Raw genomic sequence first — 27,530 nt, forward strand, 5'->3', positions numbered from 1 at the left:
CAGAGACAGACAGTCTCTTTTTATGTCTCACAGGTACACACAAATTCAATTATTTTATTTTATTTTTTTTATTATCACACTGGCCGATTCCCACCAAGGCAGGGTGGCCTGAAAAAGAAAAACTTTCACCATCATTCACTCCATCACTGTCTTGCCAGAAGGGTGCTTTACACTACAGTTTTTAAACTGCAACATTAACACCCCTCCTTCAGAGTGCAGGCACTGTACTTCCCATCTCCAGGACTCAAGTCCGGCCTGCCGGTTTCCCTGAACCCCTTCATAAATGTTACTTTGCTCACACTCCAACAGCACGTCAAGTATTAAAAACCATTTGTCTCCATTCACTCCTATCAAACACGCTCACGCATGCCTGCTGGAAGTCCAAGCCCCTCGCACACAAAACCTCCTTTACCCCCTCCCTCCAACCTTTCCTAGGCCGACCCCTACCCCGCCTTCCTTCCACTACAGACTGATACACTCTTTAAGTTATTCTGTTTCGCTCCATTCTCTCTACATGTCCGAACCACCTCAACAACCCTTCCTCAGCCCTCTGGACAACAGTTTTGGTAATCCCGCACCTCCTCCTAACTTCCAAACTACGAATTCTCTGCATTATATTTACACCACACATTGCTCTCAGACATGACATCTCCACTGCCTCCAGCCTTCTCCTCGCTGCAACATTCATCACCCATGCTTCACACCCATATAAGAGCGTTGGTAAAACTATACTCTCATACATTCCCCTCTTTGCCTCCATGGACAAAGTTCTTTGTCTCCACAGACTCCTAAGTGCACCACTCACCCTTTTCCCCTCATCAATTCTATGATTCACCTCATCTTTCATAGACCCATCCGCTGACACGTCCACTCCCAAATATCTGAATACATTCACCTCCTCCATACTCTCTCCCTCCAACCTCCAAGCACAGTGTCATCAGCAAAGAGCAACTGTGACAACTCCCACTTTGTGTGCGATTCTTTATCTTTTAACTCCACGCCTCTTGCCAAGACCCTCGCATTTACTTCTCTTACAACCCCATCTATAAATATATTAAACAACCACGGTGACATCACACATCCTTGTCTAAGGCCTACTTTTACTGGGAAATAATTTCCCTCTTTCCTACATACTCTAACTTGAGCCTCACTATCCTCGTAAAAACTCTTCACTGCTTTCAGTAACCTACCTCCTACACCATACACCTGCAACATCTGCCACATTGCCCCCCTATCCACCCTGTCATACGCCTTTTTCAAATCCATAAATGCCACAAAGACCTCTTTAGCCTTATCTAAATACTGTTCACTTATATGTTTCACTGTAAACACCTGGTCCACACACCCCCTACCTTTCCTAAAGCCTCCTGGTTCATCTGCTATCCTATTCTCCATTTTACTCTTAATTCTTTCAATAATAACTCTACCATACACTTTGCCAGGTATACTCAACAGACTTATCCCCCTATAATTTTTGCACTCTCTTTTATCCCCTTTGCCTTTATACAAAGGAACTATGCATGCTCTCTGCCAATCCCTAGGTACCTTACCCTCTTGCATACATTTATTAAATAATTGCACCAACCACTCCAAAACTATATCCCCACCTGCTTTTAACATTTCTATCTTTATCCCATCAATCCCGGCTGCCTTACCCCCTTTCATTTTACCTACTGCCTCACGAACTTCCCCCACACTCACAACTGGCTCTTCCTCACTCCTACAAGATGTTGTTCCTCCTTGCCCTATACACGAAATCACAGCTTCCCTATCTTCATCAACATTTAACAATTCCTCAAAATATTCCCTCCATCTTCCCAATACCTCTAACTCTCCATTTAATAACTCTCCTCTCCTATTTTTAACTGACAAATCCATTTGTTCTCTAGGCTTTCTTAACTTGTTAATCTCACTCCAAAACTTTTTCTTATTTTCAACAAAATTTGTTGATAACATCTCACCCACTCTCTCATTTGCTCTCTTTTTACATTGCTTCACCACTCTCTTAACCTCTCTCTTTTTCTCCATATACTCTTCCCTCCTTGCATCACTTCTACTTTGTAAAAACTTCTCATAGGCTAACTTTTTCTCCCTTACTACTCTCTTCACATCATCATTCCACCAATCGCTCCTCTTCCCTCCCGCACCCACTTTCCTGTAACCACAAACTTCTGCTGAACACTCTAACACTACATTTTTAAACCTACCCCATACCTCTTCGACCCCATTGCCTATGCTCTCATTAGCCCATCTATCCTCCAATAGCTGTTTATATCTTACCCTAACTGCCTCCTCTTTTAGTTTATAAACCTTCACCTCTCTCTTCCCTGATGCTTCTATTCTCCTTGTATCCCATCTACCTTTTACTCTCAGTGTAGCTACAACTAGAAAGTGATCTGATATATCTGTGGCCCCTCTATAAACATGTACATCCTGAAGTCTACTCAACAGTCTTTTATCTACCAATACATAATCCAACAAACTACTGTCATTTCGCCCAACATCATATCTTGTATACTTATTTATCCTCTTTTTCTTAAAATATGTATTACCCACAACCAAACCCCTTTCTATACAAAGTTCAATCAAAGGGCTCCCATTATCATTTACATGTAGTGTAAATTACCTAGGATAACCTAAAAAACCCAAAGTGCTATACTGTGCTTGTAGATATAATGCATAAGAATACCTGTTGGTTCACAGTGGCTCTCTCTGAGACAGACAAGCAGAGAGACAGATAATCAGAGACAGAGATACGAGCTCATCAAATGCCATCCCTTATCTTTGAACCCTTGCTGGCGCCCATCAAATGTCATCCCATATCTCATCTTATCACTGCCCTCCCGGATGCCTGTCACATTGCTTCAAGGGAACTTCTTCCTTCTTCTTCCTTCTTCCTTCTTCCTCCTCCTCCTTCCTTCTTCTTCTTCTATACTCCCGTATATCCAAAACATTGCTGGGACCTATGAATACTTTGTATATAGTCCTAGACAACAGTAAATGACCAAGGCAGGTGTAGATGTCCACCGGTCAATGTGTTTGTGACAATTTGAGTACAATTTCAGTACCTAATATTAGTGTCAGAACAAAGATTGGTTATGAAATGCCAAGAACTACAATAAATTGTAATTATCAGAACATAAAAATTATGTAAATATAAAAATGAGCAAAAATGGTATATCGGCAACACTTCCTCAAGCGGCAAGACTCGATGTTGCCATCAGGTGAGCATTAAGTGCCAACTTTGCAGCCTCATCTCAGTAAGTACTGACCCTAATTTTTTTATTTTAATCCTATAACACTTAGAAAAAATTTCTCTATTTCAATGAAAAAAAAAAAAGATTTTTTTTATTTTTCAAAATACTATTTGGAGCACTGGGGGAGAGAACATATATATACATTTGAACCATTTAGGGGTTAACAGTGTAGCAAGTAAATTAAGCGATTAATTGATAGAAAAAGGACAGCAACTCCTCCAATGTTTTTTTTTTTTTTTTTTAACAAGTCGGCCGTCTCCCACCGAGGCAGGGTGACCCAAAAAAGAAAGAAAATCCCCAAAAAGAAAATACTTTCATCATCATTCAACACTTTCACCACACTCGCACATTATCACTGTTTTTGCAGAGGTGCTCAGAATACAACAGTTTAGAAGCATACACATATAAAGATACACCCTCCAAACTGCCAATATCCCAAACCCCTCCTTTAAAGTGCAGGCATTGTACTTCCCATTTCCAGGACTCAAGTCCGACTATATGAAAATAACCGGTTTCCCTGAATCCCTTCACTAAATATTACCCTGCTCACACTCCAACAGATCGTCAGGTCCCAAGTACCATTCGTCTCCATTCACTCCTATCTAACATGCTCACGCATGCTTGCTGGAAGTCCAATGTTATTGGAGGTATATAGTGTGACTGACAACACTGCCGCCTCTAACGCCTCTGCTGCTACCTCCACCACCACTATGTAAGGCTTATGTTCTCAGTGGCCCTTAAACACCCAACAACACCACCACCACCACTCGTGACATAATGACATACTTTATTCATTCTAGAGTATATGTCATGTTTCTATATTATTGTTTATTATGTCATATTAGATCAACTGTGATAGATAAATAAGCTGTAGACTTGATGTTAGCGTCATATTGAAGGATTATTTTGTCCTGTCTTCAAACAAACTCTGCCGCCACCACAATTCCTAACATACTTTTTTTTTTTCAACAAGTGGGCAGTCTCCCACCTAGGCAGGGTGACCCAAAAAGAAAGAAAATTCCCAAAACGAAAATACTTTCATCATCATTCAACACTTTCACCTCACTCATACATAATCTTTTTTTTTTTTGGCAGAGGCACCCAGATACAACAGTTTAGAAGCATATAAAAAAAGATACAATACAAAAAGTGAACTGAAATAATATAATAAACTTCATATAGAATATAATATCAGGCCCCCAATTATATATTATTGTAGTAGGTTGGTACACAGCAACAACCCAGGGAGGTACTACCATCCTGGAAAGTGAGTGTAAAACAAAAGCCTGTAATTGTTTTACATGATGGTAGGATTGCTGGTGTCTTTTCTGTCTCAAACATGCAAGATTTCAGGTATGTCTTGTTACTTCTATGTACATTTAGGTCACACTGCACATACATGTACACATTTATATATACACACTCATCTGAGTTTTCTTTGATTTTATCTTAATAGTTCTTGTTCTTACTGCTTTTCCTTTTATATCCATGGGGAAGTGGAATAAGAATCTTTCCTCCGTAAGCCATGCATGTTGTAAAATTCAACTAAAATGCTGGGAACAATGGGCTAGTAACCCCTTTACCTGTATAGCCTACTAAAAAGAAAAAGAAAACCTAACATTCGTAATGACATATTTTAAATATGACTGGGTGGCTGGGCATTCGCGAATGCTCAAAGACCACGAAAGTGAAACTTGCGAATGTGGAGGGAGACCTGTATAGTTATACCAACGCTCTTATACGGGTGTGAAACATGGGGCGGTGAATGTTGCAACAAGGAGAAGGCTGGAGGCAGTGGAGATGTCATGTCTGAGGGCAATGTGTGGTGTGAATAGTGTTTGAAGTTTGGAGATTAGGAGGTGCAGGATTATCAAAACTATTATCCAGAGGGCTGAGGAGAGGTTGTTGAGGTGGTTTGGACATGTAGAGAGAATGTAACAAAATAGAATGACTTCGAGAGTGTATAAATCTGAAGTGGAGGGAAGACGGGGTAGGGGGTCAGCCTAGGAAAGGTTGGAGGTTTTGTGTGCGAGGGGCTTGGATTTCCAGCAACTATATGTGAGCGTGTTAGATAGGAACGAATAGACAAATGGTTTTTCGGACTTGACATGCTACTGGAGTGTGAGCAAGGTAACATTTATGAAGGGATTCAGGGAAACCGGCAGGCCGGACTTAGAGTTCTGGAGATGAGAAGTACAGTGCCTGCACTCTGAAGGAAGGGTGTTAATGTTGCAGTTTTATAACTGTAGTGTAAGTGTACCTCTAGCAAGAGAGTGATGGAGTGAATGATGAAAGTTTTTCTTTTTTGGGCTACCCTGTCTAGGTGGGAAGCAGCTGATGTGTTAATAAAAAAAAATAAAATACGAAGTGGGAAAAGTTCATGTTGCTTCTCAATACCCAACGAAAATTGTTAAGCCTCCTGCCTCCATCAAATTATCAGTTTAGGTATAAATAATTTGATGAATAAAATGTCAATATCTCTTTAATAAACACTGCAGCTTCCGAAGAAACAAATAACCCAATGCAAAAAAAAAAAAAAAAAAAAATCACTTACAAGGCAAGCGAGCACTCTAAGATCAGGCTTGGTACCAAAGGTCAAAGTGAAGTCAGGATTGCAAGGTAAACAGCATGGTCTGGGGGAAAGGGGGGAGAGAGGAAAGGGAGAGGGGCAAACAATGTGAATCATGGAAAACGTGAGAGCTGGATCCTGTCAACATGTACATCCCCTTCCTTGCCTCCAGAATCCCCGATATAACTGCAGCTCTCATCACTTAGTTAATGATGTGGAAGTACAGACTACTGTGAACAACATATGTTACTGGAATCATTCATCCTGCTTTCATTTATGTTCTGCTGGAGATTCTGTATGTCACATCCTGTTTCATTTATGTAAATGCTGATATATCCTCCTAATGGAATGCTGAGGTCTAGTGACTTCTTTTTGGTTTTGAGGGTCATGTCAGCTAAGTTAATATTGGCAATAAAGAACATGGAGGTGATACTGATGGCACCCTGTCCTGTGGGAAGGAGAGGACATGACAATGATGCTCAAAGTTGAAGTTCTCCCTAAGAGTGGTGTGAGTAAATAGAGCTTTCCTCCTGCAGGAGTGGATATGTATAGGAAACCTAAGGACAGAGAAGGCATCCTCTATGTATTTGATCATCTCCAAAGAATTCTTTATTACATAAGCCGAGGGCACAGAGGCAAAAAACCCATGATGATGCCACATTTGATCTTAAGGTCAGTGGGATAAATAGTGCATAGAGTCATCCTGACCGGTGGGTTTTCTATAAACCCTATGTTTAAGTATTTCCTTCATTGTTGAGAAGAATGTCAAGAAAGGGTAACTAATTGCCCTTTCTTCCTCCAGAGAGAATTGTATGGCAAGTTCCAACAATCTGAGAGAGTTCTTAGGTTGATGAAGATCAAATCATCTAGAGACAATGCCCAAGATGTCAATGTACCTTTGCAACGTGAAGTTACATGTTATGATATTCAAGCATTGTCTATGTTAGAGTAAATGTAGTTCATAAAGCACTATGAAAATAAGCTTTGTAATGGAGCTATTCAAAGCTAAATAAAGCTTAAGATAAAATCATCCACAGAGTTCATCTATGTTAAGACATTTACAGTAGATGTTATCATTTCGGCCTCATGAATAACTGAAGTACACCCATAACACAAAATACACCATCCCTTTTACAAAAAAAATATCACAAATACATTAAACCCTTTACTAGCCATAAGAAACATTGTAATCTTACCCTGGTGTACACAAAATTACCTTCTCTTTAGCTGCTCTCTCAAAGCTTGAGACTTCATTCAGGTATTCCACATTACTGACAGCAGAAGTTGAAGCAATGCTTGTTGACCCATTTCCACCTTTATCCTTAGATACCACCCTGACTGCATGAAGGAAGCTGTGATTTCCAAGATCACAATCACGAATCACCATATCGTCTAGTAATTCTTTTCCGGCAAAAATAATTCTTAAGTCTTTGCTGGAACTATTCAGTTTTGGGGCTAAGGCAATTTTTATTTTTTCCACTGTCCATGATGGATCAAGGCAAACAAAGACCTGTCAAATATGTATTCATTAAATTCTGTTGTAATAATGCAGAAGTAATAAGAAATTGAAAAACAGTCAAACACTGGAATTTGCACATTTCATAATCCACATGATTTTATTCAAAATTGGCTCACTGGATTTTCCTGTGTGCAAATTCATTTTCTAGGAATTTTCTTATGAAAATGAATTTGAGTGCAATTTGCACAATATTTAAAGAGATACAGTATGGTTAAAAGGCAAATGAAAATGGCAAACCAGTCATGAAATTTTTTTTAAAAGTGCCTTATTCTGCATTATTTCTCACCCCTAAAGTTACTTCTTCTGGTTCACCATTATGAAAATAAATCTGAATGACTTAAAGTAATAAGGTTATTTTTCTATTGTTAGCTGAGTTTACAGGGAAATTTAATTTTTTCCTGATTTGTTTATCATTTTCTTTTTAATTTTTTATACGATTTTTTGGCACATGTAGTATTATCACATTTTTGGGACATTAATTTGTCATGAATTACTCTTATAACAATACCTTTAATTCTTGGTTCTTGACCCCTAACCATAGAATTTCATTCAAAATGTGCTCACTAAGTTTCTCACACCCAAATCTACCTTCTTTCTGAACATTTTTTTCAGATAGAAGAGATAGAAGTATGACAAACATATAAAATAAAAAAATTTCAACAATTCAGACAAGCCAAATGTCCAATTATCTAGAAGTTTCAGGATTCACAAGACCTAAACCTTGATAATTCCAGGGTTCAACCATATACATTAAAAAATAATTAGTAAAAAGTTCAATATTTTCCTCATTGTATGCAGTAGACACATTTCAAGCCCATGGCAACTACAAGCTCAATCAGGCCATAAACACTTAAATCCACATAAAAATTATCAATACATTTTGTGAACTGTATTGATCAATTATGGCAATTGTATATCATATAAATGTAAATAAAACACTGCATCGAGTAAATCAGCATAAAATTATGATATACAAATAGTTTTATTGTGGAACCAGGGAGACCCAGATAGAATATTTCTTATTAATCAGGCCTACCTAGCAGAATACCATACATTACTCACCTCTCTTAAACTTGATAACGAAACTCAATTAACCCTTTGAGGGTTTTCGTCGTACTAGTACGTCTTACGCGTAGGGGTTTTTGACGTACTAGTACGCATAAATTCTAGCGGCCTCAAATCTCGCGCGAAAAGGCTGATAGGCCTAGGTGTGAGAGAATGGGTCTGCGTGGTCAGTGTGCGCGGTAGAAAAAAAATCTGGGACCCAGTGGTGCATTGTGGGAATGCCCTCTTAGTAAACAATGTCCACCATGCCTCGCGGTAAGAAGCTCCTCACTCCTCGGCGAATTGGGACACTTTTGTTCCCCAGTGACAGTTCTAATAGTGATGGAAGTGCCAGTGAAGATGAGTTTCGTGGTTTTAGTGAGGTTTTGACCGAAACTAATGACCATAATATCGGTAATAGTGAAGAAAACCCAGACGACCCTCAGCCTTCCACCTCTGGTGCTGGGCCCTCGTGTTCACGTTCAGTTGTTCCAGAACCCAAGAGGAAACTTCTATTTTCCCAAATCCCAGACTCAGATGAGAGCATGGGTGATGATAGTGATAGTGAATATGAACTACAAGCTCTTCAAACTAGTTCCAGTAGTGATAGTGAAGTGCAATATTCCCCAGTGAAGCGTCAGTATATACGACGATATATGCGCTCTGGAAGTGTGCCATATGTTATACCAAGGGGAAGGAGTGTATCTCGGAGTACATCCCGTGGCTGTACAACAGGAACAGACAGTGAAAATGACGAAGATACTGTTGCAATTGGGATGGAAAATGTGCGTGGTGGTAGTGGTGCCGGCGGTGAGGCACCAGCAGTGGGCCATGCTGCCACCCACGCTGCCAGCCACGCCGCTGCCTCAGCTGATCTAGAACAAAGGCCACCATCCCCCACTCCCCCACCACACCAGCCTCCACAACCACAACCTCCACAACCACAACCTCCACAACCACAACCACCTGTCATTGTCCAGTACCCACCAGCAGACCGCACCTGGGATTGGCAGGAAGCTGTCAATTTTGTTCCAAATCCCCACCAGTTTGATGGCAGCCAAAGTGGAATACGGCCATCTTGTGCACTTGGGAACAATGCCACTGAACTGGAATGTTTCGAGTTATTCTTTGACGAACCACTGATGAAAAGTATTGTCATGGAAAGCAACACATACTACGAGTACACCATGGCAAACACAATACTTTCACCAAAATCACGTCTACACCAATGGAAGGAGGCAACTGTGGCTGAGATGTATCTTTTCTTTGCCACAATAATGCTTATGCCACATGTGTATAAGCACAAAGTGAAATCATACTGGTCAACAGACCCCCTGATTGCAACACCAGGTTTCAGTGATATAATGCCAGTGAATCGATTTGTGCTAATGTTACGTATGCTTCACTTCTCAGATAAAACCAGGCCTGACAGAACTGACAGGTTATATAAGATTAGGAATGTGTTTGTGTATCTGAAACAGAAATTCAGTACTCATTTTTATCCCTTCAGGAAGCTTGTAATTGACGAGTCTTTGATTCTGTTCAAAGGAAGACTCTCTTTCAAGCAGTACATACCAAGCAAGAGGAAACGCTTTGGTATAAAGTTGTTTGTGCTTTGTGATTGTTACAGTGGTCTGGTATTGGATATTATTGTGTACACTGGAAGTTATACATTGCAAAATACCAGGAAGTTATTGGGCATCTCAGGTGATGTGGTTCGAACAATGATAGAACCATACCTTGGTAAGGGGCATATATTATATACAGATAACTGGTACACAAGCCCCTCACTCAGTGATTTTTTGCGAGTGAACATGACAGATGTGTGTGGCACAGTGCGTGCAAATCGAAAACATATGCCCAGGTTTGATGCTGGCACTCGCAGAGGTGAGGTGCAGGCGTTTGCTGCCAATGACATCATGGCATTTCGGTGGCATGACAAACGAGATGTCACACTGTTGTCATCAATTCACCCTAATGAAATGGCAGACAGTGGCAGGCAGCATAGAGAGAGAAATGAACCCATTCTAAAACCTGCAGCTGTGATTGATTACACCTTCAACATGCGTTCAGTGGACAAATGTGACATGCAGATTGGGTTTGCTGATTGTGTTCGCAAGAGTTATAAGTGGTACATCAAACTGTTTTTCCATCTTCTGGACATTTCCATGCTCAATGCTTATAATATGTATAAGATGAGCACCAGAAACAAACCACAGTACGGCGAATTCTGTTTGTCTGTCATCAGACAAATAGTATTCAAGTACCAAGGAAATGCACCTGCAATTGACCGTCCACCAAATTATCAACAACTACCTGCTCGTCTGAAGCATGGTGATCACTTCCTGGTAAAACTGCCTGCTACTGCTTTGAAGAAAAAGGCTCAGAAGAGGTGTTACGTCTGTTCACATACAAAAAAACGCCCACGACAACGCAGAGACACTCGTTTTATGTTTGAGGAGTGCAAAACTCCACTGTGCATGACACCATGTTTCAAAGAGTTCCACAGGCTGCAGAACTTCTAGAAACATGTCCTGTGACTGTATATGTGTATATAAAATATAGAAAAATAGTAATAAACAACATTTCATATTGTTTGTTTGTGTAAATATTTTCTGTAAACAAAATAATGACAACAGTGTTTACGCCCTTATTGTGTAGTATTGAAAAAGAAATAACTTACAAAATACTGATCATGTTGGCCTCAGAGGCCATAAAAGTTACTCAGAAAAAGAAAAATTGAAAAAAAATTGAAAATAGTACATAAAAAAGTAAATAGAAAAATACCGGGTGACGGCAGTCGGCGATGTTACCATATGTTGTTCAATTTTGGCAAATTTCACACCTCCATATCTCGGTAAGTATTGACGTTAAAATTTTTTTGTTTAGCCTATAATGTTTAGAAAAAAATACTCTATTTTTTCATAAGAAAAAATAATTTTTTTTTTTTTTGAAATTTGGCCGACCCTGAGAACGAGTTTCGGAGAGGGCCTGTCGACCCTCAAAGGGTTAAGCCCTTGTTTACCTCTTCTCTAATCATTACCCAATTGTAATGGTGTTGAGTAGGTTCCATCTGCTGTTTAACTGCCCACTCAGTCCACTTATGAATACAGTATATGCTATGTATATGAAAGGGTAAGGTTCTTCAGAATACTATTGTTACAGCTAAAATGAATTTAGATGGAAAGATAACTGATTTGAAGATACAGTACACTGTTATATTACATGGATTTATTTGGCACATTTTGGTTGTTACACTAATGAAAAATTGCAGCATAATTTTATACAACACTTCATAAAATTAACTCAACACGGTTCGGTGAGCAGGAGGGGAAAAAATCTGGAGCATCACCAGCAGGATATTTCCCCAATTCAGGCCGCCTCCTGGCTGTGGGTTAGACCACTGTGTCAGCGGGGAAGACCTACTGCCATCCCCTGCCACCCTTGTTCCAATCTTCCATTCATATGCATCTAAGACCATGCTCTCCTAGGAACTAGCTGTGTTTGGCGATTATGTTTTGATCTTTTAATTGCCATATCTTGTATCTGCCAAGCAATCATGACACCCAATAGGCATACAAGTGCTGCTGAAAGTGGCAAGAAAAGGGTTAAGAGTTTAAGTCTTGGAGTTACAAAGAAAATCAAGATATTAGACAAGCTTAAGAGTGGCTCACATGTGGTGGATATAGCAAGAACCTACAGCCTTAACCCTTTCAGGGTTGAGAGGCCCTCTCCAACACTTGCTCTCAGGGTCGGAAAAAAAAAAAAAAACTTTTTCTTATGAAAAGGTAGAGAATCTTTTCCCGATCATGACGACACCAAAAGTATGAAAATTCATGGAAAACTTACGGAATTATGCTCTCGCAAAGTTAGCAGTCTCGACGATGTTTACGCATCGGTGATTTCGCCAACTTTGAGCCCTATTTTCAGCCAATTCCAGTGTACTAGTCAGCAAAAATCATAACTATTTCGCTAGAACTCCATTTCTTTTATCGAATGAGTACAAGAAACCACCCATTTACCAATTTCAACTATCCAATAAAGTGGTCAGAAATTAGCAATTTTGCCAATTTTACACAAATTTCAAAAGATGCCAATTTCCAAATAGGGTCCAGAATAAACAAGACAGACATTCCCGGCACTAAAATAACATTTCCTCTGTTCATCAGTCATGTCCCCAGGCCCCTCTTACATTTCATTTGCTTTCCACTTCGAATTTTTATTCTCACAAAAAATAGAAGATTTACTATTATGCAGACTACTGCATTAGTGTAGAAATGGTATAAATAATATCAGTGCACTTCTGAAAGAATATTAGACTCACCAGTTGATGTGTATTGGACGAGTGGCATGATTTGTTTACTTTGGAACTTTGGCAAAAATCGAACATTTGGCTACTTTGAGCTCAATTTCAAAGTACTTTTCATTGTGAAACCAATCAAAATCATCTCAATTTTTGTAATATGTCTTCCATTCTATAAAATGAGACCAGGAAAACTAGAATACAACCATAAATACCATACGAAAATACACTGCAAAGTCGCTGTTTTAAACCAAAAACACAGTCTAAGTTTTTTTTCTCATTACGCACTGTGTGCTGCAGGATTTTTTTTATACTGTGCACACTGACCACAGACCCATTCTTTCATATGCAGGCCTACCAGCTTTCTCTTGCTAGATTTAAAGGCGCTAGAATTTAGGCATACTAGTACGTCAATAACCCTGGTACGTAAGCCGTACTAGTACGTCGGAAACCCTGAAAGGGTTAATGAAGCATCAGTACATACAATTAAAAAGAATGAGGTAAATATACGAGCTTGTGTAATGACTAACCCAGGATGTCATCTCATAAAAAGAATGACACATAGATCACAACAAATAAATAAAACAAAAAACTTATTACTTGAGTGAATTGAACACAAAACAAAGAAAGGTGTACCACTTAATTTCATCTTAATTAGGGAAAAGGCCTTACAGTTGTTTAAAGTAGTGTGTGATAAGGAAGGAAGGCCTGAAAAAGTGTTTAGTACAGGCTGGTTCCACACCTTTAAGTTGCATAATAAGTTACATAATATTAAGTTTTCTGGTGAAAGTGCTTCGGCTGATCATACACTAGCAAGTAATTTCCCTGCCGAATTTCAGGAAATTATTTCTGAGGGTGGCTATGAGCCACATCAAATGTTTAATGCTGATGAGACAAGTGCTTTTTGGAAGAAAATGCCAACAAGAACTTACATCAGTCAGCAAGAGAAAAGTGCACCAGGCTTCAAGGCAGCAAAGGATCATTTCACCTTGCTCCTTTGCGGTAATGCATAGGTAATTTCAAGTGTAAGCCCATGGTTATTTACCACTCTAAGAATCATCATGCTTTGAAAGGTGTAGATAAAAACACCTTACCAGTAATTTGAAGGTGAAACCAGTCAGCATGGATGACAGAAGAAATATTTATTGACTGGTTAAAGCATCACTTTATTCCTGAGGTCAAGTTTTACCTGCACAGCAAGAACCTTGACTTCAAGGCTTTCTTCATTCTTGATAATTCCTGTACTCATCCAGAAGCTTTGCTGGATGTGACCCCATGTGTAAAAGTTGTATTTTTACCTCCAAATACATCATCTCTAATGCAACCACTGGATTGGGGAGTTATTAAGTCATTCAAGTGTAACTACACAGTACCAATCTTCTGGAATAAATTTAACATTGCAGATGCTATCAGCTTTGCTAGAAGTGCATAGAATGATGTCCCCCAATCAACTCTGAATGCAGGCTGGGCAAAGTTATGGCTTTCTGTAGTTAATTCTTTCACTGGTTTTTCCTTACTTGAGTCAAGCTCAGGAAATTGATCAGCTGGCAAGGAGATTACCAGGTGATGGTTTTGAAGATATGAAGGAAGAAGATGTGAATGAGCTCTTAGAAGATGATGATGACAGGGATCCAGAGGAAATGTTGGCCGAGCTCAATGCAGATAGAAGGGAGTCAGATAACAGAAGAAAGAGATGACGAAGAACCTGAAGGAAACAGTTAACATTGCAGCAGTTATGTGAGCAGTTCCATGCTGCTGCTAGAGGACCCTGACAAATCTAGAAGCAGTGTTTACCATCAGCTGTATAATGAACTGCAGGGTAAAAGAGCCCAATGATCCATTACAGATTTTTTTTTTTTTTTATTATCACACTGGCCAATTCCCACCAAGGCAGGGTGGCCCGAAAAAGAAAAACTTTCACCATCATTCACTCCATCACTGTCTTGCCAGAAGGGTGCTTTACACTACAGTTTTTAAACTGCAACATTAACACCCCTCCTTCAGAGTGCAGGCACTGTACTTCCCATCTTCAGGACTCAAGTCCGGCCTGCCGGTTTCCCTGAACCCCTTCATAAATGTTACTTTGCTCACACTCCAACAGCACGTCAAGTATTAAAAACCATTCGTCTCCATTCACTCCTATCAAATACGCTCACGCACGCCTGCTGGAAGTCCAAGCCCCTCGCACACAAAACCTCCTTTACCCCCTCCCTCCAACCTTTCCTAGGCCGACCCCTACCCCGCCTTCCTTCCACTACAGACTGATACACTCAGTAAACTAATTCCTCTATAATTTTTACAATCTCTTTTGTTCCCTTTCCCTTTATATAAAGGGACTATACATGCTCTCTGCCAATCCTTAGGTACCTTCCCCTCTTTCATACATTTATTAAACAAAAATACCAACCACTACAACACTATATCATCCCCTTTTGACCCTTTCAGGGTCGAGAGGCCCTCTCCTAAACTTGTTCTCAGGGTCAAAAATTTTTCGGAAAAAAAAAATTATTTTCTTATGAAATGATAAAAACTTTTCCCGATCATAATGACACCAAAAGTAAGAAATTTGATGGAAAATGTATGGAATTATGTTCTCATGAAGTTAGTAGTCTTGTCGATGCATAAACATCGGCGATTTCGCCAACTTTGAGCCCTATTTTCAGCCAATTCCAATGTACTAGTCGACAAAAATCATATTTATTTCACTAGAACTCCATTTGTTCTATCGAATGAGTACAAGAAACCACCCATTTACCAATTTCAACTATCCAATAAGGCGGTTAGAAATTGGCAATTTTGCCAATTTCACACAAATTTCAAAAGATGCCAATTTCCAAATAGGGTCCAGAATAAACAAGACAGACATTCCTGGCACTAAAATGACAAGTTCTCTTTTCGTTAATCACGTCCCCAGGCCCCTCTTATATTTCTTTTGCTTTCCACTTTGAATTTTTCTTCTTACAAAAAAACAGAAGATTTACTGTTATGCAGACTTCTGCGTTAGTGTAGAAATGGTATAAATAATATCAGCGGACTTGTGAAAGAATATTAGACTCACCAGTTGATGTGTATTGGATGCTTGGCATGATTTGTTTACTTTTGAACTTTGGTAAAAATCGAACATTTCTGCTACTTTGAGCTCAAAATCATCTCAATTTCTGTAATATGTCTTCCATTCTATAAAATGAAAGCAGGAAAACTAGAATACAACCATAAATACCATACGAGAATACAGTGCAAAGTCACTGTTTTAATCCAAAAATATGGTCACTTTTTATTTTTTCTCATTACACACTGTGCTGCAGGATTTTTTTATACTGCGCACACTGACCACATAGACCCATTCTTTCATATGTAGACCTACCAGCTTTCTCTCGCTAGATTTGAAGGCTCTAGAATTTAGGCGTATTAGTACATCAATAACCCTGGTGCGTAAGCTGCACTAGTACGTCGAAAACCCTGAAAGGGTTAACATTTCTGTCATGATCCTGTCAGCTCCAGCTGCTTTACCCCCTTTCTTTCTATGTAATGCCTCACGCACCTCCCCCACACTTACATCCTGCTCTTCTTCACTCCTAAAAGATGGTAATACCTCCCTGGACAGTGCATGAAATTACCGCCTCACTTTCTTCATTGACATTTAAAAGTTCCTCAAAGTATTCTCGCCATCTACCCAATACCTCCATCTCCCCGTCTACAGAATTTACAGAATAATAATAATATAATATGCATAATAATAATACATATATAATAATGTACTACATAATAATAATTATAATAACAGACAGCTTCAAAAGCCCGTCATTAGATGGCAGTGTTTACCACATCAAAGATGGAGTGGTTGTGGCTGCCTCCACCTGTTACATAATGACATATTTTATTCATTCTAGAGTAGTATATATCAGGTTTCTATGTTATTTATATTGTTTATTATTTCATATTAGATGAATTGTGATAGATAAATAAATAGTAGATTTGATGATAGCGAAATATTCAAGGTGCATTTTGCCCTGTCTCCAGACAAACTCTCTTTGGCCTCCTCTGCTGCCGCCACACATAATGACATATTTTATTCATTCTAGAGTATATATCAGGTTTCTATGTTATTTATATTGTTTGTTATGTCATATCAGATGAACTGTGATAGATAAATAAGCCATACAGATGATATTAGCGAAATTATTCAAGAAGTATTTTGTCCGGTCTCCAGGCACTCTCTCGTCCACCGCCGACACCGCCCATACCACTACACGAATTACATATTTTATTCATTTTAGAGTATATATCAGGTTTCTATATTATTTATATTGTTTATTATGTCATATCAGATCAAGTGAGATAGATAAATAAGCCGTAAAGTTGATATTAGCGAAATTACTGAAATACAGAATTCCACTGGAATGGATTAATTGTATTTCAATTAATTTAAATGAGAAAAACTGTCTCTGCAAATGAGCAAATCCCGTTGCGAGCAAGGTCATAGCATGGATTAAACTAGCAAGTAGAGGTTCCACTGTAATTTATAAATAAGAAATATTTGCACTTACCTTGGAGAAGATGTTAGTTTAATAGTTAGTTTGATGAAGTGTAGCAGACATGCAGGGAGTGCAGCAGGCATGCAAGGAGTGTAGCAGACATGCAGGGGGTGTAGCAGACATGCAGGTGGTGTAGCAGACATGCAGGGGGGTATAGCAGACATGCAGGGGGGTATAGCAGACATGCAGGGGGGTGTAGCAGACATGCAGGGGGGTGTAGCAGACATGCAGGGGGGTATAGCAGACATGCAGGGGGGTGTAGCAGACATGCAGGGGGTGTAGCAGACATGCAGGGGGGTGCAGCAGACATGCAGGGGGGTGTAGCAGACATGCAGAGGGGTGTAGCAGACATGCAGGGGGGTGTAGCAGACATGCAGGGGGTGTAGCAGACATGCAGGGGGTGTAGCAGACATGCAGGGGGTGTAGCAGACATGTAGGAGGCGAGAGGAAGGCAAGTTTATTATGCTTCAATACGACGCTAATATCTCTACGGCTTATTTATCTATCACAATTTATCTAATGACAATGTGTGGTGAGGGCAATGTGTGGTGTGAATATAATGCAGAGAATTCGTAGTTTGGAAGTTAGGAGGAGGTGCGGGATTACCAAAACTGTTGTCCAGAGGGCTGAGGAAGGGTTGTTGAGGTGGTTCGGACATGTAGAGAGAATGGAGCGAAACAGAATGACTTCAAGAGTGTATCAGTCTGTAGTGGAAGGAAGGCGGGGTAGGGGTCGGCCTAGGAAGGGTTGGAGGGAGGGGGTAAAGGAGGTTTTGTGTGCGAGGGGCTTGGACTTCCAGCAGGCATGCGTGAGCGTGTTTGATAGGAGTGAATGGAGACAAATGGTTTTTAATACTTGACGTGCTGTTGGAGTGTGAGCAAAGTAACATTTATGAAGGGATTCAGGGAAACCGGCAGGCCGGACTTGAGTCCTGGAGATGGGAAGTACAGTGCCTGCACTCTGAAGGAGGGGTGTTAATGTTGCAGTTTAAAAACTGTAGTGTAAAGCACCCTTCTGGCAAGACAGTGATGGAGTGAATGATGGTGAAAGTTTTTCTTTTTCGGGCCACCCTGCCTTGGTGGGAATCGGCCGGTGTGATAATAAATAAAAATAAATAAAAATAATAAACAATATTAATAACATGGAAATATGATATAAACTCTAGAATGAATAAAATATGTCATAATGTATGTGAGGAGAAAGTACTGCAAGTGTTGTTGTTGATTTTATAATGGCCACTGAGAGAAACCGTACATATTAGTGGTGGAGAAGGCTTCTGCCACCACCACTATCCACAAACAATATATGTATGTAATTTATAAATAAGAAATATTTATATTTTAATTTATAAATAAGAAATATTCATTTTAATTTATAAATAAGTAAGTAAGTTTATTCAGGTATACACAAATACAGTTACGTACATAGATTATCATACATAGCAGCATGTGTGTGAAGTACCTAGGATAACCCAAAAGAGTCAAAGTGACTTATTTCCATTGGGGTCCTTTTATATTTACACTTATATTTACTTTTATACTTACTTTTATATTTACACTTACCTTGGAGATGTAAGTTTAATTAGTTAGTTTTAGGGAGGAGATGCTGGCAGGGGTTTAGGGTGGTGGAAGATACGTAGCAGGGCGGCGTTATATTCATTGGCCCGAAACACATCCAACAACATTGGACAGTTACTTTCATGTCGTTTTTCTATCGCTTACTTACTTATCTTATTTGCTACGCTGTTAATTCTACACTTTGTTGCTGGCTGGCACTAAAGCCTTTATCGATACCTGCTGCTTTAGTATCGTACATATTGTAGAATCACTGCAGAAGGCACATTCTCCCCTCTCTCTTCCTCCTCCACTTTGGTACTTTGCTACGAGTTTTTTCTTGAATTTTATTGTGTTTCTTTCCTTCTTTATCACAGGGCTGGCACTAGAAACTTTCTTTGGGCCCATGGTGGCTTATTTAGCAGTTACAAGCACTTAAAACAAATGGAATAATACAAAATATATCGCATGTACGCGTGGAATTGTCCTCCCTGGCTTGTAAACAATGGCACACTACCCTGTACATGGGCTCAGGCTGCGGGGACATGTCAGAACAAATGTCCTTAACTGAATTTTTCATTGTTATCCGAGCCAATATTTTGACACAAAAAAGCATCGGTATCCAATTTTATCGCTATCCGATAGCATCGTTAACTGAGGGTCCACTGTACAGCTCTTTAATAGAACTAAAACTAGAAACTTCAAACAAAATGACTCATAAAACAGTAATAACATGACTGCAATCAAATCACATAATGGGTGGGACCCATGGCAGTTGAGTCCCAAAAATCACAGGTCAGTGTGCACACTGGCTTGCATGTGTGCACACTGCCAAGAGTTAGAGCCCCATGCATACTTTTTCAAACAAAATGTTGCAACTACATAATGGCAGTGGACATATTGGAATCAAATGTAATTAATAACAAGTTTTAATGTTGTAGCTCACCTTTTCCCCAGTATTGGTCCTGACAAAGATTTCTAACTTGTCCGAGATTGCTGTTTGTGGTGTACCAAGCCCAATCATAACCAGAATGATGCGCCATAGACCAGCAAGTAATTCAATGAAGAATCGAAGCATACTACAACAGTAGCATGTGATTGGAATTAACCATTATTCTCATGCTGAAATAAAAAAACTTTTAATTAGAATATTTTTATAATTAGTAGATTAGTATATGCATATAATTGCAAAATGATTTTAAGAAAAATAAAATTATAAATTAAGAAACAGCAAGGCATGACACAACTCTATCGGGGTTTTCGACCTACTAGTACATCTTACATGCCAGGGTTATTGAAATACTAGTACGCATAAATTCTAGTGCCTTCAAATCAAGCGGGAAAAGGCTGGTAGGCCTAGTTGTGAGAGAATGGGGCTGTGTGGTCAGTGTGCACAGTAGGAAACAAATCGGAGACCCAGTGGTGCATTGTGGGAACGCCATTTTAATACACCTTGGTCACCATGCCTCGCAGTAAGAAACACCTCACTCCTCAGCGGATTGGGACACTTTTGTTCCTCAGTAACAGTTTTAATACAGATGGAAGTGTCAGTTTTGATGACTTTCAAAGTTTTGATGAGTTGTGACCGAAACTAATGACCATAATACCGGTAATGGCTAGAAAAACCTAGATGACCCTCAACCTTCAACCTCTGGTGCTGGGCCGTCTTGTTCACGTTCAGTTGTACCCACGCCGCTGACTCAGCTGAACTACAACAAAGGCCACCATCCCCCACCCACCCACCACACCAACCTCCACAACCACCTGTCAATATCCAGTACCCACCAGCAGACCGCACCTGGGATTGGCAGGAAGCTGACAATTTTGTTTCCAATCCCCATCAGTTTGATGAAAGTCAAAGTGGAATACGACCATCTTGTACACTTGGGAACAATGCCACTGAACTAGAATGTTTCGAGTTATTCTTTGACGAACCCCTGATGGAAATTATTGTCAGGGAAAGCAACAGATACTTCGATTACACCATGGCAAACACAATACTTTCACCAAAATTACCCCTACACCAGTGGAAGGAGACAACTGTGGCTGAGATGTATCTTTTCTTTGCCACAATAATGCTTATGCCACATGTGTACTATAAGCACAGTGTCAAATCATACTGGTCAACAGAACGCCTGACTGCAACCCCAGGTTTCAGTGATATAATATGAGTGAATCGATTTGTGCTACTACTACGTATGTTACACTTCTCAGACAAAACCAGGCCTGACAGAAACGACAGGTTATATAAGATTAGGAATGTGTTTGTGTATCTGAAACAGAAATTCAATATGTATTTTTATCCCTTCAGGAAGCTTGTTATTGATGAGTCTTTGATTCTGTTCAAAGGTAGACTGTCGTTCAAGCAGTATATACCAAGCAAGAGGAAACACTTTGGTATAAAGTTGTTTGTGCTTTGTGATTGCTACAGTGGTCTTGTATTGGATATTACTGTGTACACTGGAAGTAATACATTGCAAGATACCAGGATGTTAATGGGTATCTCTGGTGATGTGGTTAGAACAGTGATGGAACCATATCTTGGTAAGGGGCATATATTATATACTGATAACTGGTACACAAGCCCCTTACTCAGTGATTTTTTGTGAGTGAACATGACAGATGTGTGCGGTAGAGTGCGTGCAAATCTTAAGCATATGCATAGGTTCGATGCTGGCACTCATAAAGGTCAGGTGCAGGCGTTTGCTGCCAAAAACATCGTGGCATTTCGGTGGCATGACAAACAATATGTCACACTTTTGTCATCAGTTTACCTGGAGGTCTACCTGGAGGTTATTCTGGGGATCAATGCCCCCCATGACCCAGTCCACGACCAGGCCTCCCAGTGGATCAGGGCCTGATCAACCAGGCTGTTACTGCTGGCCGCACATAGTCCAACGTACAAACCACAGCCCAGCTGATCCGGCACTGACTTTAGGTATCTGTCCAGCTCCCTCTTGAAGGCAGCCAGGGGCCTATTGGTAATTCCCCTTATGCTTGGTAGGAGGCTGTTGAACAGTCTTGGGCCCCGGACACTTATGGTGTTTTTTCTCGGTGTACCAATGGTGCCCCTACTTTTAATTGGGGGTATTTTGCCTCACTCGCCCAGTCTTTTGCTTTCGTAGAGAGTGATTTCTGTGTGCAGATTCAGGACCATTCATTCTAGGATTTTCCTGCGTTCCAACGAGTACAAGTCAAGTGCTTCCAAGCGTTCCCAGTAGTTCAGGTACTTGATAGAACTTATACATGCAGTAAAGATTCTCTGTACACTCTCTAAATCTGCAATTTCACCTGCTTTGAATGGAGATGTTAATGTACAGAGTATTCTAGCCTAGAGAGAACAAGTGATTTGAAAACGATCATCATTGGCTCGTTTTGAACGTTCTCATTATCCATCCTATCATTTTCTTTGCACTTGTGATCGTGGCACTGTTGTGATCCTTGAAAGTGAGATCCTCAGACATTACTACTCCCAGGTCCCTTACATTATTTTTCCACTCTATTGTATGGCCAGAGTTTTCCATAATGGAGCAGTTGGAATTTGTCCTCATTGAATATCATATTGTTTTCCGATGCCCATTGGAAAACTTGATTTATATCTTCTTGGAGGTTAACCGTGTCCTCAATAGATGACAGCCTCATGCAGATCCTAGTATCGTCTGCAAAGGATGATACGGTGCTGTGGATTACATCTGTCTATATCTGATATGAGGATGAGGAACAGAATGGGGGTGAGTACTGTACCTTATGGAACAGAGCTCTTCACTATGGCAGCCTCCGATTTAACTCTGATGACCACTACTCTGTGTTGACTGGTTAGGAAGTTGAAGATCCATCTCCCCACTTTGCCAGTTATTCCTTTAGCACGTATTTTGTGCGCTATTACGCCATGATCACACTTGTCAAATGTTTTTGCAAAGTCTGTGTATATTACATCAGCATTCTTCCAGTGCATCCAAGGCCATATCATAGTTCATCCTAACGAAATGACAGACACTGGCAGGCAGAATAGAGAGACCAATGAAACCATTCTAAAACCTGCAGCTGTGATGGACTACACCCTCAATATGCATTCAGTGGACAAATGTGACATGCAGATTGGGTTTGCTAATTGTGTTTGAAAGAGTTATTAGTGGTACATAAAACTCATTTTCCATCTTCTGGACATTTCCATGCTCAATGCTTATACAGTGGACCTTCAGTTAACAACATTAATCCGTTCCAGAGAGCTTGTCTTTAACAGATTCTGTCGTTATCTGAATTAATTTTCCACATAAGAAATAATGGAAATTCAATTAATCCTTTCCAGACACCCAAAAGTATTAAACAAAATTTTTTTACATGAAATATACATATCCCTACAAAGAAAACAATGAGACATGCAGAAAAAATACATAAATAAATACTAAAATGACACTTACCTTTATTGAAGAGTACTGATGAGTGATGAGACACTTTCTTGAACACACTGGGATTTTCAGAGTGATACACAAGTAAAGGCATCACTTTGCAATCCCCACTAGCATTACAACAAAACATGAGAGTTAGCTTGTCTTTAATAGGCTTGTGTCCTCGGAGTGTCTTTTCCTCCTGAGTAATGTAGGTCCTGTTTAGCATTTTCTTCCAGAACAGGCCTGTTTCATCACAATTGAACACTTATTGGGGGTTGGAATTTTTCAGCCTCATCATGCCTTATCACACTGTGTATGCCACTACAATTCTTAAATCTCTCAAACCAACCTTTGCTGGCCTTAAATTCACCAATATGAGCGCTAGTTCCAGGCATTTTTTTCTGTTCACCTGGGTGTTAGTCAACTGGTGTGGGTCGCATCCTGGGGGACAAGATTAAGGACCCCAATGATGCACTGGCTTAATTGGGTTATCCTGGGTGGTTAACCCTCTGGGGTTAATTGTTTCTCATTGATCCACACCAACAACAGTCTCTCCACATCTTATAGTAGTAGTACGTATTTGCGATCTCTGTTTTGTAACCATATTTGCACCATTGTCAACAACAGCTTCCTTTATTGCCTTTTTGTTGGCCAAGATAGTAGCGATGGTTGTATGGGGTTTGTTATACAACCTGGCCAGCTCTGAGACACACACTCCACTTTCGTATTTTGCGATGATCTCTTTCTGGAATTCAATAGTATTTCTCACCCTCTTTACCACAGGGCTGGCACTAGAAGCTTTCTTTGGACCCATGGTGGCTTATTTAGCAGTTACAAGCACTAAAAACAATGGAATAATACAAAATGTATTGCATGTACACAAGGAATCGTCCTCACTGACTTGCAAACAATGGCACACTGGCCATACATGGAGTGGCTGGACAACTTAGGCCACGCAGACACGTTCGGGACGAAGGACTTTAACCGAGTTCTTTGTCATTAACAGCCAATATTTTGACGCATAAACATGTCATTATCCTATTTTTAAGTTATCCGATGATGTCGTTAACTGAGGGTCCACTCTAATATGTATAAGATGAGGACCAGAAACAAACCACCATATGGTGAATTTTGTTTGTCTGTCATCAGACAAATAATATTCAAGTACCAAGTAACAACACCTGCAATAGAAAACCGCCCACCAAATTATCAACAATTACCTTCTCATCTGAGCCCTGGTGATCACTTCCTAACAAACTGCCTGCTACTGCTTCCAAGAAAAAGACTCAGAAGAGGTGTTTTGTTTGTGCACATGCAAAAAAAATGCCCACAACAATGCAGAGACACTCATTTTATGTGTAAGGAGTGTAAAACACCACTGTGCATGACACCATGTCTTAAAGACTTCCACAGGGTGCAGCACTTCTAGGAACATGTCAAGTGATTCTGTGTGTGTATGTATATATATATCTTTCTTTCTTTCTTTCAACACACCAGCCGTATCCCGCCGAGGCAGGGTGGCCCAAAAGGAAAAACGAAAGTTTCTCCTTTTACATTTAGTAATATATACAGGAAAAGGGGTTACTAGCCCCTTGCTCTTGGCATTTTAGTCGCCTCTTACAACACGCATAGCTTACGGAGGAAGAATTCTGTTCCACTTCCCCAAGGAGATAAGAGGAAATAAACAAGAACAAGAACTAGAAAGAAAATAGAAGAAAACCCAGAGGGGTGTGTATATATATGCTTGTACATGTATGTGTAGTGTGACCTAAGTGTAAGTAGAAGTAGCAAGACGTACCTGAAATCTTGCATGTTTACGAGACAGAAAAAAGACACAAGCAATCCTACCATCATGTAAAACAATGTTACAAAAAATGCGATTCTAAAAGCTTAGAGATCTCCAGTGAATACTAGAAAGGACTGCCCTTCTAGCATCCAGCCTGTTACTGGGTTTTCGTAACAAGTAGTCAGTATCCTTGTCCAATTATCCATTAAAATTCAGTATGGTTCAATAGTGCTTTAGGATTATAACTGGTAGGCTACTAACTAGAGAAATTAAAATTTAATAAATTTATTAAGTAGTAAGTTGTCTAGAGGTATATTATCAAATTAAATTAATTGCAGCAATCAAAATAAAATCAATCTCTCGAGTTCAATATTATTGTGCTGAAAGCACATATCACATTTATAATTCTTAAGTACCGTCAGGTACATTAACATTTAATAAGATATTACAAATATGTACAAGAGTGTGTATGCGTGTAAGTGCTCTTAAGTAGTTAGCTATGTCTCAAGACTCGAATAAGACTTAAACAAGTGACTGACAAAGTCCTCAAATAAACTAACTTCTTGACCGACTGGCAACCCGAACAGTCTGCTTGAACAACAAAGAATGCTAAGCCCAATAGCAATACAATATCAAGCGACTGCAACACAGAATCAGGAACAAGGAGATAATATAACGACACTAAGTAGGGACCATCTGCAGATCCTCCACAAAAGTTACAAAACTCCCATAATACTGAATCTACGTTCAGCATAGGAAAACTGTGACTGTGACAATACACAGGAACCAGTACAAAATTAGGTCAGAAGCTATAGCTCGGGACCTGAGATGTTCAGAGTGTCTAAGTGACACACAACCTCAGTACAACGTCGAAAATCACTAAGTCTATACAATGTTCTGTGAACAGAGTTCTACAGAACTAACAAGAATAATGAGACAGACAATCTGTCCAACCAGCAAGCGAGTCTAGAGCAGACTGACTACTTCACGAGAGGTGAGGACACCCCCCCCCCTCGATCACGTGATAGCTACGTGGACAACTGCAGCTCAGAAGCCGGCAGTATAACGAGCGACAAGCGATAATTACAGTAGTCTGACAATCAAGACTAACTGAGCACATTTTATATACATCCTAACAACATAAGCTATGTCAAATAACAATATAAGGCAATACATTTGCGATTTAGCTATTATCGCAAATATAAGCAATATAAAATTAAATGAAAAGGTAATATACATTACATATATACATAATAATCATTGTAACCCATTCAGGGGTTGCAACACCCCCCCCCCAACACGACAGAGGGTCGCACTAGGAGTTGCATTAATGTCTTTCACATTATTACTGATTACTCATATCAATACAATTTAATATAAACATTAATCGGTCTCTCTTGTGCCAAGCACCTCTACAATTTCACAGCGTCCGTCACTAGATATGCCCCTAGTACTAGGGCAGTACACAGTATCGTATCTCTATACTCGTGGTTATGTACATCAGTGTAGAGACAGGATAGCGCTGACGAGGAGGGCACGTTGAGGCTCGATCATAGTAGAGGAGACTGCATTCCACTCTTAACCCTTTGAGGGTTTTCGTCGTACTAGTACGTCTTACGCGTAGGGGTTTTTGACGTACTAGTACTCATAAATTCTAGCGGCCTCAAATCTAGTGGGAGAAAGCTGGTAGGCCTTCATATGAAAGAATGGGTCTATGTGGTCAGTGTGCACAGTCTAAAAAAAATCCTGCAGCACACAGTGCATAATGAGAAAAAAAAAACTTTGACCATTTTTTTGAATAAATCAGCGACTTTGCAGTGTACAGTGGACCCCCGCATAACGATGGCATCACATAGCGATTTTTCCGCATACCGATTACTTTTATCGCAAAATTTTTGCCGCGCATACCGATTAAAAACCCGCTTACCGATTTTCGTCCGAGACGCGTCCAATGTGCCCTCAGCCAGCCTCACATGTGCCGCCCGTCCCATTGTTTACCAGCCAGCCTCCGCGGTAACATCCAAGCATACACTCGGAATATTTCGTATTATTACAGTATTTTCGGTGCTGTTTCTGGAAAATAAGTGACCATGGGCCCCAAGAAAGCTTCTAGTGCCAACCCTACACCTCAAAGGGTAAGAATTACTATAGAAATGAAGAAAGAGATAATTGATAAGTATGAAAGTGGAGTGCGTATAGCCGACCTAGTCAAGCTGTACAAGAAACCCCAATCAACCATCGCTACTATTGTGGGCACCAGAAAGACAATCAAGGAAGCTGTTCTTGCCAAAGGTTCAACTGTGTTTTCGAAACAAAGATCGCAAGTGATGGAAGATGTTGAGAGACTCTTATTGGTGTGGATAAATGAAAAACAGCTAGCAGGAGATAGCATCTCTCAAGCGATCATATGTGAAAAGGCTAGGAAGTTGCATGAGGATTTAATTAAAAAAATGCCTGCAACTAGTGATGATGTGAGTGAATTTAAGGCCAGCAAAGGTTGGTTTGAGAGATTTAAGAAGCGTAGTGGCATCCATAGTGTGATAAGGCATGGTGAGGCTGCCAGTTCGGACCAC

At 40.0% G+C, this 27,530-nt stretch overlaps 1 protein-coding gene across 1 annotated transcript in view; it reads right to left on the reverse strand.

The window, feature by feature from the left end:
- The window catches only part of park (E3 ubiquitin-protein ligase parkin), an 82,151-nt gene extending 62,226 nt beyond the window's left edge, over positions 1–19,925 (reverse strand). Inside the window, exons 1-2 of the mRNA XM_053772764.2 lie at positions 19,727–19,925; positions 7,043–7,336 (exon numbers count right to left, since the gene is read on the reverse strand). Coding sequence (XP_053628739.1) covers positions 7,043–7,336; positions 19,727–19,858 — 426 coding nt within the window. The 5' untranslated portion in view covers positions 19,859–19,925. The remainder of the gene's footprint in view (positions 1–7,042; positions 7,337–19,726) is intronic.
- Between the last annotated feature and the right edge of the window lie 7,605 nt (positions 19,926–27,530).

This window comes from Cherax quadricarinatus, chromosome 9, assembly GCF_038502225.1.
Source record: "Cherax quadricarinatus isolate ZL_2023a chromosome 9, ASM3850222v1, whole genome shotgun sequence".
NCBI lineage: Eukaryota > Metazoa > Arthropoda > Malacostraca > Decapoda > Parastacidae > Cherax > Cherax quadricarinatus.